The following is a 15908-nucleotide window of genomic DNA, read 5'->3' as shown; positions in this document are numbered from 1 at the left end:
TAAGTGTCTCTCCCGATCCCAGGCCCTCGCAGAGTCTGTGCAGATCCAGGACAGCTAAGCCCTGGAGGAATACGCAGATTCAAAGAGGAGTCCGTAATTTGCTTTCTAATGGTCATGATCTTTTCCTCAAAGAAGTTCATGAATTTATTACTGCTGAAGTGAAAGCCATCCTCTCTTGGGGAATGCTGCTTTTTAGTTAGCTTTGCAACAGTATCAAAAAGAAATTTTGGATTATTCTTATTTTCCTCGATTAAGTTGGAAAAGTAGGATGATCGAGCAGCAGTGAGGGCTCTTCGGTACTGCACGGTACTGTCTTTCCAAGCTAGTCGGAAGACTTCCAGTTTGGTGTGGCGCCATTTCCGTTCCAATTTCCTGGAAGCTTGCTTCAAAGCTCGGGTATTTTCTGTATACCAGGGAGCTAGTTTCTTATGACAAATGTTTTTCGTTTTTAGGGGTGCAACTGCATCTAGGGTATTGCGCAAGGTTAAATTGAGTTCCTCAGTTAAGTGGTTAACTGATTTTTGTCCTCTGACGTCCTTGGGTAGGCAGAAGGAGTCTGGAAGGGCATCAAGGAATTTTTGTGTTGTCTGAGAATTTATAGCACGACTTTTGATGCTCCTTGGTTGGGGTCTGAGCAGATTATTTGTTGCGATTGTAAACGTAATAAAATGGTGGTCCGATAGTCCAGGATTTTGTGGAAAAACATTAAGATCTACAACATTTATTCCATGGGACAAAACTAGGTCCAGAGTATGACTGTGGCAGTGAGTAACAGGGGTCATTGTCAAATATTAAAGTCTCTACGATGCCATGCCTGGCAAAGGCTGCTTTCAGCTTGTGGATCACAGCTGTGGGTGTGGTGCTGTGAAGACTGCTGAGTTCAAAGTATCCTTGATGTTCCAGGTGAACAGGTCAGTTGCCACGACCTGCCAGGGTCTGTCTGGGATACGGTGAGGTATCATGGGCTCTTTATTCAAGAGAGGTTGGGCATTTTCCAACAATGTCCTCTATTTGTTTGCACATTCCAGGCCAAAACAAAATATACTGTGCTCTCTGTTTGCACTTTTCCAAGCCCATGTGTCCGGCATGGATCTTTACCAACATCTCTTCTCTGAGAGTGGCAGAAATTATGATTTTCTCTCCCTTGAAAACAATTCCATTGATCTGTGACAGTTCATCACGATGGTTCCGTTGCTGACAGGTGTATAAAATCGAGCACACAACCATGCAATCTCCATAGACAAACATTGGCAGTATAATGGCCCATGCTGACGAGCTCAGTGACTTTCAACGAGGCAGCGTCATAGGATGCCACCTTTCAAACAAGTCAGTTCATCACATTTCTGCCCTGCTAGAGCTGCCCCGGTCAACTGTAAGTGCTGTTATTGTGAAGTGGAAATGTCTAGGAGCAACAATGGCTCATCCGCAAAGTGATAGGCCACACAAGGTCACAGAACAGGACCGCCGAGTGCTGAAGCTCGTAGCGCATAAAAATCGTCTGTCCTCGGTTGCAAAACTCACTACCGAGTTCCAACCTGCCACTGGAAGCAACGTCAGCACAAGAGCTGTTCATCAGGAGCTTCATGAAATGGGTTTCCTTGGCCAAGCAGCCACACACAAGCCTAAGATAACCATGCGCAATGCCAAGCGTCGGCTGGAGTGGTGTAAAGCTCACCGCCATTAGACTCTGGAGCAGTGGAAACGTGTTCTCTGGAGTGATGAATCATGCTTCACCATCTGGCAGTCGAATCTGGGTTTGGCGGAAGCCAGGAGAACGCTACCTGCCCCAATGCATAGTGCCAACTGTGGAGGAGGAATAATGGTCTGGGGCTGTTTTAAATGGTTCAGTCTAGGCCCCTCAGTTCCAGTGAGGGGAAATATTGATGCTACAGCATACAATTACATTCTAGACGATTCTGTGCTTCCAACTTTGTGGCAACAGTTTGGGGAAGGCCCTTTACTGTTTCAGCACGACAATGCCCCCGTGCACAAGGTGAGGTCAATACAGAAATGGTTTGTCAAGATTGGTGTGGAAGAACTTGACTGGCCTGCACAGAGCCCTGACCGCAACCCCATCGAACACCTTTGGGATGAATTGGAACGCAGACTACGGGCCTAATCGCCCAACTTTAGTGCCCGACGTCACTAATGCTCTTGTGGCTGAATGGAAGCAAGTCCCCGCAGCAATGTTCCAACATCTAGTGGAAAGCCTTCCCAGAAGAGTGGAGGCTGTTATAGCAGCAAAGGGAGCACCAACTCCATATTAATGCCCATGATTTTGGAATGAGATGTCCACTTACTTTTGGCCATGAAGTGTAACATATTTTTTGCAAAATTCATAACATATTGTACGAAATGCAATTGGTAACATATTTGACAAATTGAAATTCGTAACATATCATACAAATTGTAATTCGTAACATATCATAAGGAATGGATGATGGATATCGACAAATTAATACATACCATACGAAATGTAACATATCATACTAATTGGTGTGTTCGGATTTACATTTACTATGTTACGTCTACCCCTGAGTCCAGGTTGTCTCCACTAGGGTTTCATTAGGCAAATTACGTTTACAGGGCTGGATCCCAAAATAAATGTGCAAAAAAAGTGATCAATACAAATTAAGTTAGTTGTGCAATATATTTGATAGATTTATACATTTTACAGTAAGTAGCATATTGTTTTTAAATGTGTGCATGTTTTTCTCCTCTTTTAAAACAAAAGCTGATTCAAAGGGGGTTTGGCAGATTTCAATACTCTTCCATGGTAGGATACACCTGAGTATCCTGATGAAAGGTGGCTATTGATAAGGGGGGGACAATTCGATTTGCCTACTAACGAATTGACACCATAGAGAATGATAGAGGCCTCTAGTGGCCAAAAGGCCATACAGTGCCTTCGGAAAGTATTCAGACACCTTGACTTTTTCCACATTTTGTTACGTTACAGCCTTTATTAAGTAAAATAATTTCCTTAGCATTCTACACACAATACCCCATAATGACAAAGCTAAAATAAGTTGTAAGAAATGTTTGCAAATTTATTAAAAACAAAAAAACTGAAATAACTTCTTTACATAATTATTCAGACCAATTGCTATAAGACTCGAAATTGAGCTCAGGTGCATCCTGTTTCCATTGATCATCTTTGAGATGTTTCTACAACTTGATTGGAGTCCACCTGTGGTAAATTCAATTGATTGGACATGATTTGGAAAGGCACACACCTGTCTATATAAGGTCCCACAGTTGACTGTGCATGACGAAAAAAAACATCCATGAGGTAGAAGGAATTGTCCGTAGAGCTCCGATACATGATTGTGTCCAGGCACAGATCTGGGGAAGGATACATTTCTGCAACATTGAAGGTCCCAAGAACACAGTGGCCTGTATAATTCTTAAATGGAAGAAGTTTAGAACCACCAAGACTCTTCCTAGAGCTGGCCGCCCGGCCAAACTGAGCAATCGGGGGAGAAGGGCCTTGGTCAGGGAGGTGACCAAGAACCCAATGGTCACTTTGACAGAGCTCTAGAGTCCCTCTGTCGAGATGGGAGAAACTTCAAAAGGACAACCATCTCTGCAGCACTCCACCAATTAGGCCTTTATGGTAGAGTAGCCAGACTGAAGCCACTCCTCAGTAGAAGGCACATGACAGCCCGCTTGGAGTTTTCCAAAAGGCACCTAAAGACTCTCAGACCATGAGAAACAAGATTCTCTGGTCTGATGAAACCAAGATTGAACTCTTTGGCCTGAATGCCAAGCGTCACGTCTGGCGGAAACCTGGCACCATCCCTACGGTGAAGCATGGTGGTGGCAGCATCATGCTGTGGGGATGTTTTTCAGCGACAGGGACTGGGAGACTAGTCAGGATCGAGGCAAAGATGAATGGAGCAAAGTACAGAGAGAACCTTGATAAAACCTGCTCCAGAGCGCTCAGGACCTCAGACTGGGTCGAAGGTTCACCTTCCAACAGGACAACGACCCTAAGCACACAGCCAAGACAACACAGGAGTGGCTTCGGGACAAGTCTCTGAATGTCCTTGAGTGGCCCAGCCAGAGCCCGGACTTGAATCTGATCAAAAATCTCTGGAGAGACCTGAAGATAGCTGTGCAGCAACGCTCCCCATCCAACCTGACAGAGCTTGAGAGGATCTGCAGAGAAGAATGGGAGAAACTCCCCAAAAACAGATGTGCAAAGCTTGTAGCATCATACCAAAGAAGACTCAAGGCTGTAATAGCTGCCAAAGGTGCTTCAACAAAGTACTGATTAAAGGGTCTAAATACTTATTTAAATGTGATATTTCCGTTTTTTTTTTTTATAAATTAGCAGAAATGTCTGAAAATCAGTTTTTGCTTTGTCTTAATGTAGGTTGATGAGGGAAAAAAACGATTTAATCAATTTTAGAATAAGACTGTAAGGTAATAAAATGTGGAAAAAGTCAAGGGGTCTGAATCCTTTCCGAAGGCACTGTATTAGCATGGGCAGCGCCATTGATGGCTTCCACCATTTTAATGTGGTGAACTGGGTGGGACTTCCAACTTTGTTGGCTGATCCCTCCTGGTGACCCTGTTGGAGTTATGTCCAACCGGGTCATCAGGAGGGATCAAACAATAGTGAAGATGAAAATTGACTACTTCAAATTGGAGATAGCCTCAATGGCACCCATGCTTTCACAAACGCCAGTAATGGCATGAATACAATGACGAGGCCTCTTTCCATCTTCATGATTGACACACTCCTCGACCATTCAACCACATCGATTTCCGGGTCACGTAGGAGAGAGGACGGGGGAGAGAGGACGGAGGAAAGTCTTTTGCCCTCAGATCAGCCTCAATTCGTCGGGTCATGGACTCTAAGGTGTCGAAAGTCTTCCGCAGGGATGCTGGCCCATGTTGACTCCAATGCTTCCCACAGTTGTGCCAAGTTGGCTGGATATCCGTTTGGTGGTGGACCATTCTTGATACACACAGGAAACTGTTGAGCATGAAAAACTCAGCAGTGTTGCGGTTTTTGACACAAACCGTTGCGCCTTGCACCTACTACCATACCTGTTCAAAGGCACTTAAATATTTTGTCTTGCCCATTCACCCTCTGAATGACACACATACACAATCCATGTCTCAATTGTCTCAAGGCTTAAAAATCCTTCTTTAACCTGTCTCCTCCCCTTCATCTACACTGATTGAAGCGGATTTAACAAGTGACATCAATAAGGGATCATAGCTTTGACCTGGATTCACCTGGTTAGTCCATGTCATGGAATGAGCTGGTGGGGCGGCAGGTAGCTTAGTGGTTAAGAGCGCTGTGCCAGTAACCGAAAGGTCACTGGTTCTAATCCCTGAGCTGACTAGGTGAAAAATGTGCCCTTGAGCAAGGCACTTAACCATAATTGCTTTGGATAAGAGCGTCTAAAATGTTTTGTACACTCAGTGGCCTACTTATTACAAAACATAATTTTCAAATCTATCATTCATCTAGGCTCCATATGGCACATTAGTCATTAGTGCGTAGGCATACATCCTAATGCAGTACTATGTGCTGATGTACAATCATATTCTAGTCTAGTCTATGCAATACGTGTAATTGTAATCATCATCACGTGTCGCTTTTGTGTCTACTCGATTTTATGCCGCGTTCAAGTGCTAGTCGGAACAAGGAAACTCGAACATTTTCGACTTGCTAACTGGTTGAAACGCAGCACGTGTATAACTCCCATCAGTTAGCAAGTCGAACTTTTCCGAGTTTCCGGTTGCTAACTAGTTATACATGATACTGCATTAGTTCCGACTAGCACGTGAACGCAGCACATCTCACGAGTGGGCTGCAGAGATGATGCGATGCTGCGTAGGCTACATGTGTGAGTGGGATGCAAGTATCTTGCCGCGGACATTCTGGTTGCTGGGCGCACGGACTGTAGGCTACTGCGGAAAGCATGCATCTGCTGGCTGGCTTGAATAAGCTGAGCAGAGAGACTCACAGAAAAATGTGATTTTATTTTTTAAACATCCTTTTGACTTAGATGCAGGCAGTGTGGACCTCTTCCACCTCTAAATAAATTATAGTAGATTATATAAACCCTCGTCGGCCGATGCTCAAGGAGTCGTGTTCGTGGGAGACGCATAAAAGGGTCGTATAGACCGACGCGAGTCAAATACGACAATTATCAAAGGAAGGTTGAGGTGAAGCAAACAACACGCAATCGCAATTAGATGTCTGGGAACATCTAGCTCTGAGAGTCTGAGTATGATAAGGTAAGAGAAGCAAGCAAGGACGAGTATGACTATTGAGCTGTGGTGGCTATTTAACAGCGTCCTTTTAAAATAAAAAAATATTGTGACTGTTTTGGGTACACTGATGATGATTTTATTGTGTGAATAGCCACCTTCCTTATTAAATATTCATACTGTTGGCTTTAAAACAATTGATGCATGTTGAATGCCCGTTTGCGCAGCGTAGCCGATTAAAACTCTGTTTCTGGGCTAATCATACATGCATCACCTATATAGCCTACTGTACCATATAAACCATGGTTTATATTAATAACATTGTTTGTTTGGTCAAGAACCTCCACTTCATAATATATAATGATAATGTCCACTATAACTATACATTTTATGTGAACAAATGTAAGCTCTTTGTGGTTTAAAAATTAGGCTTTCTAAAGAACAAATTAAACTTGAGCACATAAAATACGAAGAATTTGATGGAGCCCCAAAACACCAATCAAAATGGGTGGTAAATATTGTGTGAGGGTCACTACATGGTTCACACACAATGCCAGCCATTCAATCTCTCTTGTGGGCTCTTGCATGTATTGATTTGTAGCTTTATTTGATTTTGAGAGTTTTTGTACAGTAACACCCTTTAAAAAACGAGCTATTGCATAATGTTTTCAATGATATATCTCTGATCAAATGTTTGTTTCTCCTCTAGGTTGTTTATGGAGACTGAATTGGTTTACGTGTCTGACACCCTTTGATAGAAATACTCTGCATATCTGGATGGAGAACAATGTTGACAGCACTGTCACTGAATATTACTCAGAAACACACAGCGCATCATTACTTTGAGTGTATATTCTTCAGTCGTTGAAGCCTCCTTGTTAAGGTACATAGAAGTTTGAAGATTACACATTAGCTAATATTTTTATACTATCTTAATCATCTGAAGCCTGCAACAATGCTCCAGCAGAACAATAACAACAACTACCCATGCCTGGAAATGTCTGGCTCCCCCAGGGAGGTGCTGCAGAAGTGCCAAAAAAGCAATCTTCCCTTCACCAGACGCTTGGAGCTTGGGGACATGCCCTTAGTCAAGGGCCTTCGGGCCTGGGCTGCGTGCTACAAGAACCGCAGGAGGGCAGCACCTCCCCCTAGGTCCCAAGGAACGTGCCCCAGGCCTGCAGATATCTACCCAGTGGGACAGTGGGGCAGGCTGGGTTATGGTCTGGGTCTACCGCTGGACTCCAACTATGCCTCCAACCCCAGACAGACAGGCCTGGGGGCACTGGTGACTGTGGCCACATTGAAGGCCTCTGAGGGAGGTGGTCAGACTCAGACACGCTGTATGTTCCTCAAGACAGAGGGTGGAAGGTGCCTCTACTCTACGGGCAGCCCAAGGACCTGCACTCAAGGTCTGGCCCCTCAGTCCCCCTCCATGCTGGTGGGCAGCTGGCTGAGGGATAAAGTGGGGGGGGTCAGGGACTCCTCCGCCGTGGGGAAAATGGGTGTGTGGGAGATGGGAGGAGCCCCGGGGTCGTACCAGGTCAAATCGCGGTCAGCCCGGAGGTGGAGGACATCCTGCAAGCCTGTGGTTCCCATCCAGGCGAGAACACTCTTGAGCAGGGAGGAGTCGGGCGAGCACACCCTGGAAGGGAGCCAGGAAAGCAGGGACAAAGGGGAGTTTCCCACAACTGGTCCGAGTGGAAAACAAGACAGAGGGAGTACTAGAAGCCCCAAATGCAGTCACGCTCAGACGAAGACCTGCACCCAGTTTCACATGAGGAGAGGAGGGCAGGGGAGCAGTGGTGGTCAGAGGGAAGCTGCTTCTGTATGTGAGCAGGGTCAGTCGAGCTGCGGTGTGGAGGGGATTAAGGAGAAGGAGAAGGAGAAAGTGAAGGATGGGACTGGTCTCACCCGGTCTAAGCCCTGTGACTCCTGCCTGCCTCCAGACAATGCTGACCCAGAAAACTGCAGCAGTGACGTCGGGGACTGGGGAAAGCCAGACGGCCCACAAGCACGGGAGGGGCTGCATCCTGAAACCTCCCTCAACAAGGAGCACTTCCAGGACAAACTATGGGATAAAGACATCCATACTGGAGGCAAAGATGTGGCCAGTGGTATCATGAGACATGTGGAAGACTTTGATGGCATGGTGGATGCTGTGATTGGGTTTGTGGATCATATCAAGTCTGCAGAGCGTGATTCTGAGAGTCTAGGGGGGACAGGGGGGATAGCTGAGGGGGAGCTGCCCAACAGGTGGATCGATGTTCAAACCTCAGAGAGACACTGCTGCTCTGAGAGAGGCTGCATCAAAGCCTGCTCCATTCAACCACACAGCCCAGCAGGGGGAAGCATTTCTACTGCTACTGATGAGACTGGCTATGGTCAGATAAATCAGGAAACTAAATCAGATAGTCAATACAATAAGCTTTGTGAGAAATGTCTGCCAGAAGAAAAATATGTGGATAAAGAAGGGTTACAGAAATCTGTGCATGGCCTCTGTGAGGAAGAGGAGAAAGAGGGGGAGGAGGGGATCCAGTCAACAGCACCAGAAATTAGGGAGCTCTGTGGGGAGCATGGAGAGATACTGCCTGAGGTCAGGAGCACAGACGATGAGGCCAGGCTGGTGAGGGGAGACATCACATCCCAGAGAACTGAGCCTCACCTGGCAACAGAGGAGCATGAGTCCAAGGAGACATGTAGGACGGAAGAGAGGTGTTTTTCAGTTTTACCAGCTACCCTGACTGAGGAGGCCGTAGGAGGGTGGAGGGAGGCAGGGACTGGGCAGTTTAATTCTCTTTTACGAGGCTCTGCTGTTGCTTGCCCTGCTACCTCTGTCACACACTGGCCGCCTAATCCGGCCTCCTCAGGAGCCATGGCAACAGGCCTCCCTGCTCCGAATGGGGGGCAGACAAACGCTGGAGGTGGGGCTCTGGTGCCTCTGCTACTGAGCCCAGAGGAGCAGGAGTGGAAGAGGGGCCGGGACGAGAGCAAGGTGGCCGCCGACGGGGGGTTCCTGGATGGGGGGCCGGAGGCGGAGGGGGAGGATGACTTTGGGCTTTTCATGCAGGCAGAGGAGCAGCCGCCCTGGGACGACAGCTTCATTGCATCACCCCTAGTGCCTTCTGGGAAAAGTGAGAGTGTTGGTAAGTCCCTAGCTTAGATCTGTTAAAGACATCCAGACACTACACATACATAACAGAAACTTCTAATGACTATCACATGCTCCAGTTAGATTATGCAAATGTTACAGAGGCAGCAGTAACAGCAAAACATGAAAAGGTTTTTGAAAACCTCAAAGACAAGAGCTCTGATGTGAACAGTAGCGGTAACTCTCTTTGCTGTGGTTTGCACCATGCGGCAGCCAGGGCATGTAGAGGCGTTGCTCCCGTTACTAATCAGTTAGTCTGGTCTGACCTGGATTCTTGAGGGCCCTCTCCCAAACTCATGTGAAGGTATTAATTATTTAAAGCGCTGCCGGGAATGTAGTGCTAGTGCTATCGGCTTTGAGATGTAAGCCGTGTTAGCTTCAGTACATGGGGCTCCATGTTTAAAGATACAGAGACCCAGGCAGGCAGCTCCTCCGCGATTAGGAGAGACCACGCAGGGTGACAGCCCATCCATCACGTTCCATCCCCATGTAACCTCAAACATCATGAAAGACAAAACTCCCAATCATTAGTGTCTAATGGTAATAACAAAGGTCTAATCATTGTTGTTGTCATGATTATGTCATATGTCAGTTAAAGCCGTGGCACTTGCGTTGGCTTTTAACCAAGGGGTGTAAATCAGGTGTTTAAATATTGACACACTTCACAAAGTTTCAAAAACTGTTGTCAGGTTATAGATAAATAACAGGTCAGCTACCAAAACAAAGTACTTTATTTGTTGCCCGTTCAGGTCATTTGAATGAGGGCAGCATGAAAAATAGCTGTCTATTTGGAGCATACACCTGGTCCCTGCACTTTAAAGTCTACTCAGTGCATGGAATACAGATCATATAGAATCAATAGAAACTAGCTAGTGTCTAATGATTAATTTCTGATGCCCTCAATGTTCCCATGCAGCACTTGAAAACCATTCCATCACCAATGAGTCTACCCATTGGACCTCAGGTTGGATAGACAGCTCATTCCAACAATCAGAGCATGCCTGGACAGCCTTCCCAAAGGATACAGCGGGAGAGGGGCAAGACACAAGAGGACAGTGGTGGCCCACAAATGCTGTGGAGGAGACAAGGGGCAGATTCTCTGCCAAGGAAAATGTGGTAGGCCTTTAAATCTTTCCTCAGAAGTGACTACAAAAGACAAGGAGTCAACTTCTTGCATATTCCTATTTCCTATATCTCCAGGAATACATGGTCCATGGGACTGACTGTAAATTATACATACACATTATTTCTTCATCTTTCATTATTTCCATCTTTCAGAACAATGTGTTTGTGGAGGCCTTCCCGTCACTGTCTACTCCCCTGTATGATTGTGATGCTGTTCCCATGCTCAGCCAGCTTCTCAGAGGCATCTTGGATCATGAAAGCTCTGCAGAGGATCATGGGTAAGTGGGTCAAGAGATCATAATGATATTTTATAAAAATTCAGCTCAGGGAATGATTTGGAAGTTTGATCCTGTATTAGCAGAAAATCCTACTTCTATTTCTTCTCAGCTCGGATGTTAAGTCCGTTACAAGCATAATCTAGAGTCTTTACAGTTTTACAATTCATTAAATTGTAATGGTAAGGAGCATTCTGAGATGGTTGTTATATACACTGCTCAAAAAAATAAAGGGAACACTTAAACAACACAATGTAACTCCAAGTCAATCACACTTCTGTGAAATCAAACTGTCCACTTAGGAAGCAACACTGATTGACAATAAATTGCACATGCTGTTGTGCAAATGGAATAGACAACAGGTGGAAATTATAGGCAATTAGCAAGACACCCCCAATAAAGGACTGGTTTTGCAGGTGGTGACCACAGACCACTTCTCAGTTCCTATGCTTCCTGGCTGATGTTTTGGTCACTTTTGAATGCTGGCGGTGCTTTCACTCTAGTGGTAGCATGAGACGGAGTCTACAACCCACACAAGTGGCTCAGGTAGTGCAGCTCATCCAGGATGGCACGTCAATGCGAGCTGTGGCAAGAAGGTTTGCTGTGTCTGTCAGCGTAGTGTCCAGAGCATGGAGGCGCTACCAGGAGACAGGCCAGTACATCAGGAGACGTGGAGGAGGCCGTAGGAGGGCAACAACCCAGCAGCAGGACTGCTACCTCCGCCTTTTTGCAAGGAGGAGCAGGAGGAGCACTGCCAGAGCCCTGCAAAATGACCTCCAGCAGGCCACAAATGTGCATGTGTCTGCTCAAACGGTCAGAAACAGACTCCATGAGGGTGGTATGAGGGCCCGACGTCCACAGGTGGGGGGTTGTGCTTACAGCCCAACACCGTGCAGGACGTTTGGCATTTGCCAGAGAACACCAAGATTGGCAAATTTGCCACTGGTGCCCTGTGCTCTTCACAGATGAAAGCAGGTTCACACTGAGCACATGTGACAGACGTGACAGAGTCTGGAGACGCCGTGGAGAACGTTCTGCTGCCTGCAACATCCTCCAGCATGACCGGTTTGGCGGTGGGTCAGTCATGGTGTGGGGTGGCATTTCTTTGGGGGGCCGCACAGCCCTCCATGTGCTCGCCAGAGGTAGCCTGACTGCCATTAGGTACCGAGATGAGATCCTCAGACCCCTTGTGTGAGACCATATGCTGGTGCGGTTGGCCCTGGGTTCCTCCTAATGCAAGACTATGCTAGACCTCATGTGGCTGGAGTGTGTCAGCAGTTCCTGCAAGAGGAAGGCATTGATGCTATGGACTGGCCCGCCCGTTCCCCAAACCTGAATCCAATTGAGCACATCTGGGACATCATGTCTCGCTCCATCCCACCAACGCCACGTTGCACCACAGACTGTCCAGGAGTTGGCGGATGCTTTAGTCCAGGTCTGGGAGGAGATCCCTCTGGAGACCATCCGCCACCTCACCAGGAGCATGCCCAGGCGTTGTAGGGGAGGTCATACAGGCACGTGGAGGCCACACACACTACTGAGCCTCATTTTGACTTGTTTTAAGGACATTACATCAAAGTTGGATCAGCCTGTAGTGTGGTTTTCCACTTTAATTTTGAGGGTGACTCCAAATCCAGACCTCCATGGGTTGATAAATTTGATTTCCATTGATAATTTTTGTGTGATTTTGTTGTCAGCACATTCAACTATGTAAAGAAAAAAGTATTTAATAAGATTATTTCATTCATTCAGATCTAGGATGTGTTATTTTAGTGTTCCCTTTATTTTTTTGAGCAGTGTATATTGCCGTCTGGTGGAAGAAATTATGACCTTCAAGATAGCACCAGAGATAGCATAAAATGTCACCACCACCCAACAACTACCCTACTGTTTGAACCCATGACCAGAGATAAGCTGCATATCAGACAATATTTCATGCACTGAATCAGTATTGGTTTAGTGATAGATTCACAGATTCACAATGATTTAATAGGCTGTGGTGTTATTCATAACTGTGGCGCTTACTTCTTCCATTAATTTACTTTACATGTCTTTGTTTGTCTTGTAGCTTACTTGATAGGTTCCATGACCTGAACAATATATTTGGCTTGAAATATAAGAGGGCAAATGCTGTTTCCCGTGAATGTCTTCTACAGTCGCTACATTTGGGCCAGTGTAACACAGTGAGTATTTACATCTGTAGTCAGTGTAATGCATGGTTAAAAGTGATAATAGGCCTACTCTGTTTCATATTATGGGGCTGAAATTATACAGCCTAATCTTATGTTACAGCCTTATGTTAAAAAGCTATACTATCACAATGAAAAATGCTACAGCATGTTAGACCAAACTGAATGTATAATGGGTCATGCATCATAGTATGACATGGTCATTTGACCGTTATCTGCACTGGCACTCGGAAACAAGCAAATCATGACTACAGTTAATGTAAATTTAGAAGAGTCATCATTTGTTCACCTCTGCAGGAAAATATGACTGGGCACCGAGCAGCCAACTACAGTCCCTCTCTTGGCGTCCCCTTGTCCAGTCAGCATGCACAGGCCTGTGGGAAGAGACGCTTATCTCATGATGTCAACAAGAACATCATTGAATAACCAAGATTTCCACTTTCCCTGACTGTCAACAGCACATTGTCTTTACTATGCCCTTCCATGCCAAACCACATGGGTCACGGTCTTCATCTCCATGGGGAGAAATAACTAAACATTTCACAAGATTCAGAACTCAGAGGATGATCTCTCCTTGGACCGACTGGACCACCTGACTATCTGGTGACCCTTAATAATGCCCTGTTTCGCTTTACCTTCCCTGGAATTGGATCAATAGAGGCATACCTGTGACAAATTGGATAGAATGAAGCACTAATTATAATTTTTTGTCTCACAGATATTCCTAAAATACATGGAAATGTTTACATTCTTATTAATCTAATTCTTAGGGACTATAGGAAATGTTAAAGTAAGTAGTGTTTGTCAGGAGAAGTGGATGTCTATACCCCTATCCCCCTTTGTTCACTCCCACCCTCTTTCTCACACACACTGACATGGACACACACAACAAACACACACTATCCTCTCCCATCATGTGGTCTGGCTCAACTGTGCCGGTGACAACTGTGGAGCAGCATATACTGTAGGTTTAGCTAACATTGGAGCTCACATGGATCACAGCTCATTTTCTTATTATCACAGTAAACAATGACCATGTTTACTGAAATGATTACCTTCAAATTGGGGTGTTTCTGGCTGTCAGAATTACATTGTTTTGTGCTGGCAAAGAGAAAATGTGTTATTTTACCAGTACAAGCTTGTTTTAGATCACAAAAAAGCAATCATGTCATATTAAGATTCTATTTGTTTGTCTCTTGATTTTTTGTTTTGTGGGCAACCCGGGGTAACTCAGTAGGCCTACAGAAAATGTAGTGGATGTTTGTCATTTGTACATTATATGTATTCCTCAAGAAAAATACAGATTTTCTGAGTTGTTCAAACTGATAAAAATAGATTGTCAACTTGTTAATTGATGTAATAAAATGATACAGTGATTGCTGTTTTCCATCCTCAAAGCTTTTGCTAATGTTATGATATACTGTATAATTTTAAAGTACCTAAACGGTCATCTTATTTGGGTGTTTGACACAATACTCACTACAAACCAAAACAGCAACAAAAATAGTAAAATAGTACCCCACAGGCTACACGTGTCTGTCAATTAGAATGGTCTACGCCACTTCAATAAAGTATCATGGGTCAAAGGTAAACCACACTTGCAAATGACATACTTTGAATTAGCACACCATCACCACTGGCAAGACTGTGCAAAGTAAGCCTTCAAGTCATTACCTAATACTGCTAATGAGGAAAACTGACAGAGCAATGCTATTCTCAGTTTATGCCCACTCTAACCTTATGGCCAAGTATGCACCTTACCAGAATGGCAAATTTGTGACTTCTTCAATGTATGATGATGACAGGTAAGGGGCCCAAGGGGAGGTCATGTACCAGATGCTGGTCTGTGGTCAGGGCCGGATTACTGAACGGGCACGCAGGGCACGTGCCCCAGCGCCCCTGACCTCTAGTAGGCCCCCAACCCACTGGAGGAAATTTGCTTTAAAACTGCACAATTTTCTCTCAGCCTCATGCCAAAATGTGAAGAACAGCATGAGATGATCTATAAAACTGCACATTCTTCTCTCTGTCCCATGGCACAATATGTAGAATTGGAATTTAAAACTGAAAAATTACCTCTCAGCCTCATGATAGAATGTGTAGAATAGCATTATAAAACGGCCATTTTTTTTCTCTCTCTTCCCCATGGCAAAATGTGTTGAAATGCAGGAAGTTAGTTGTTTTCCCAAAAAAATCTAATGGTTTGGGGCCCCCGGAAGGTAGGTGCCCCGGGGCCCCAAAAGCAGTAGTCTGGGGCTGTCTGTGGTGCTGAATTGGTTAATAGGAACTTGCTGAGTCAGAGGATCTGTTTTCACCAGATAATGTGGCATTGATTGTGTTATTGTGAAAATATGCGAGTGGCCTTAGATGACCTTTTGGCAAGCTATCAAATTAAGTCAACAGGGTGTTTGCCTAATGGCACTATGCACATTGTCCTGCTATAATGCAGTGCATGGTTGGCAATAAGAAAAACATATCTTGGTGATGTTATTTTCTTCAGCTGCATCATGTGATCCGATGGCTCCCCTAATCACATGTATTTGTTTTACGTAAAAGCTCAAGGCGGAGCAATCTCTGTCTGCAATAACAACTATATGAAGCCATTATGGACATATGAACCTAGGAGAGTGAGGTGATATGCTCTAGTTCCTTTTTGGCCATTTGGCCCCTCCCATAGGTCCTCACTTTAGTGTTCACAGATCATCCAAGACTGGATAATTTAGTCTATAGGTTCACCTAGGGATTGCTGGAGCCTTTTCCCTATATTTTCCCTATATTTTCCCTATCCAGTCTAGTAAACACCAAAGAGAAACCCCTGGGAAAAAGGGTAATGAAAGGGGCAGAAAATAAAATGTGTTGTAGCCAACCTCACTGTTTGTGGATCAGCTCTTGGTCTATTTTCTGGGGCTTATTCAGGGGATTGAAACGTTGACATCG

General features: G+C 45.2%; 1 protein-coding gene across 1 annotated transcript; it reads left to right on the top strand.

The window, feature by feature from the left end:
* Nucleotides 1-5840: 5840 nt before the first annotated feature.
* On the top strand, nt 5841-14368 carry LOC121562586. The gene is made up of 6 exons (XM_041874812.1): nt 5841-6261; nt 6944-9377; nt 10299-10498; nt 10661-10785; nt 12851-12965; nt 13269-14368. Exons 2-6 carry the CDS (start codon nt 7190-7192, stop codon nt 13395-13397), a joined length of 2757 nt encoding a protein of 918 aa, XP_041730746.1. The 5' UTR covers nt 5841-6261; nt 6944-7189; the 3' UTR covers nt 13398-14368.
* Nucleotides 14369-15908: the final 1540 nt, after the last annotated feature.

Source organism: Coregonus clupeaformis, chromosome 5 (genome assembly GCF_020615455.1).
Source record: "Coregonus clupeaformis isolate EN_2021a chromosome 5, ASM2061545v1, whole genome shotgun sequence".
NCBI lineage: Eukaryota > Metazoa > Chordata > Actinopteri > Salmoniformes > Salmonidae > Coregonus > Coregonus clupeaformis.
Note: the sequence above shows the minus strand (reverse complement) of the source record. Positions and strands in the feature narration are given on the sequence as shown.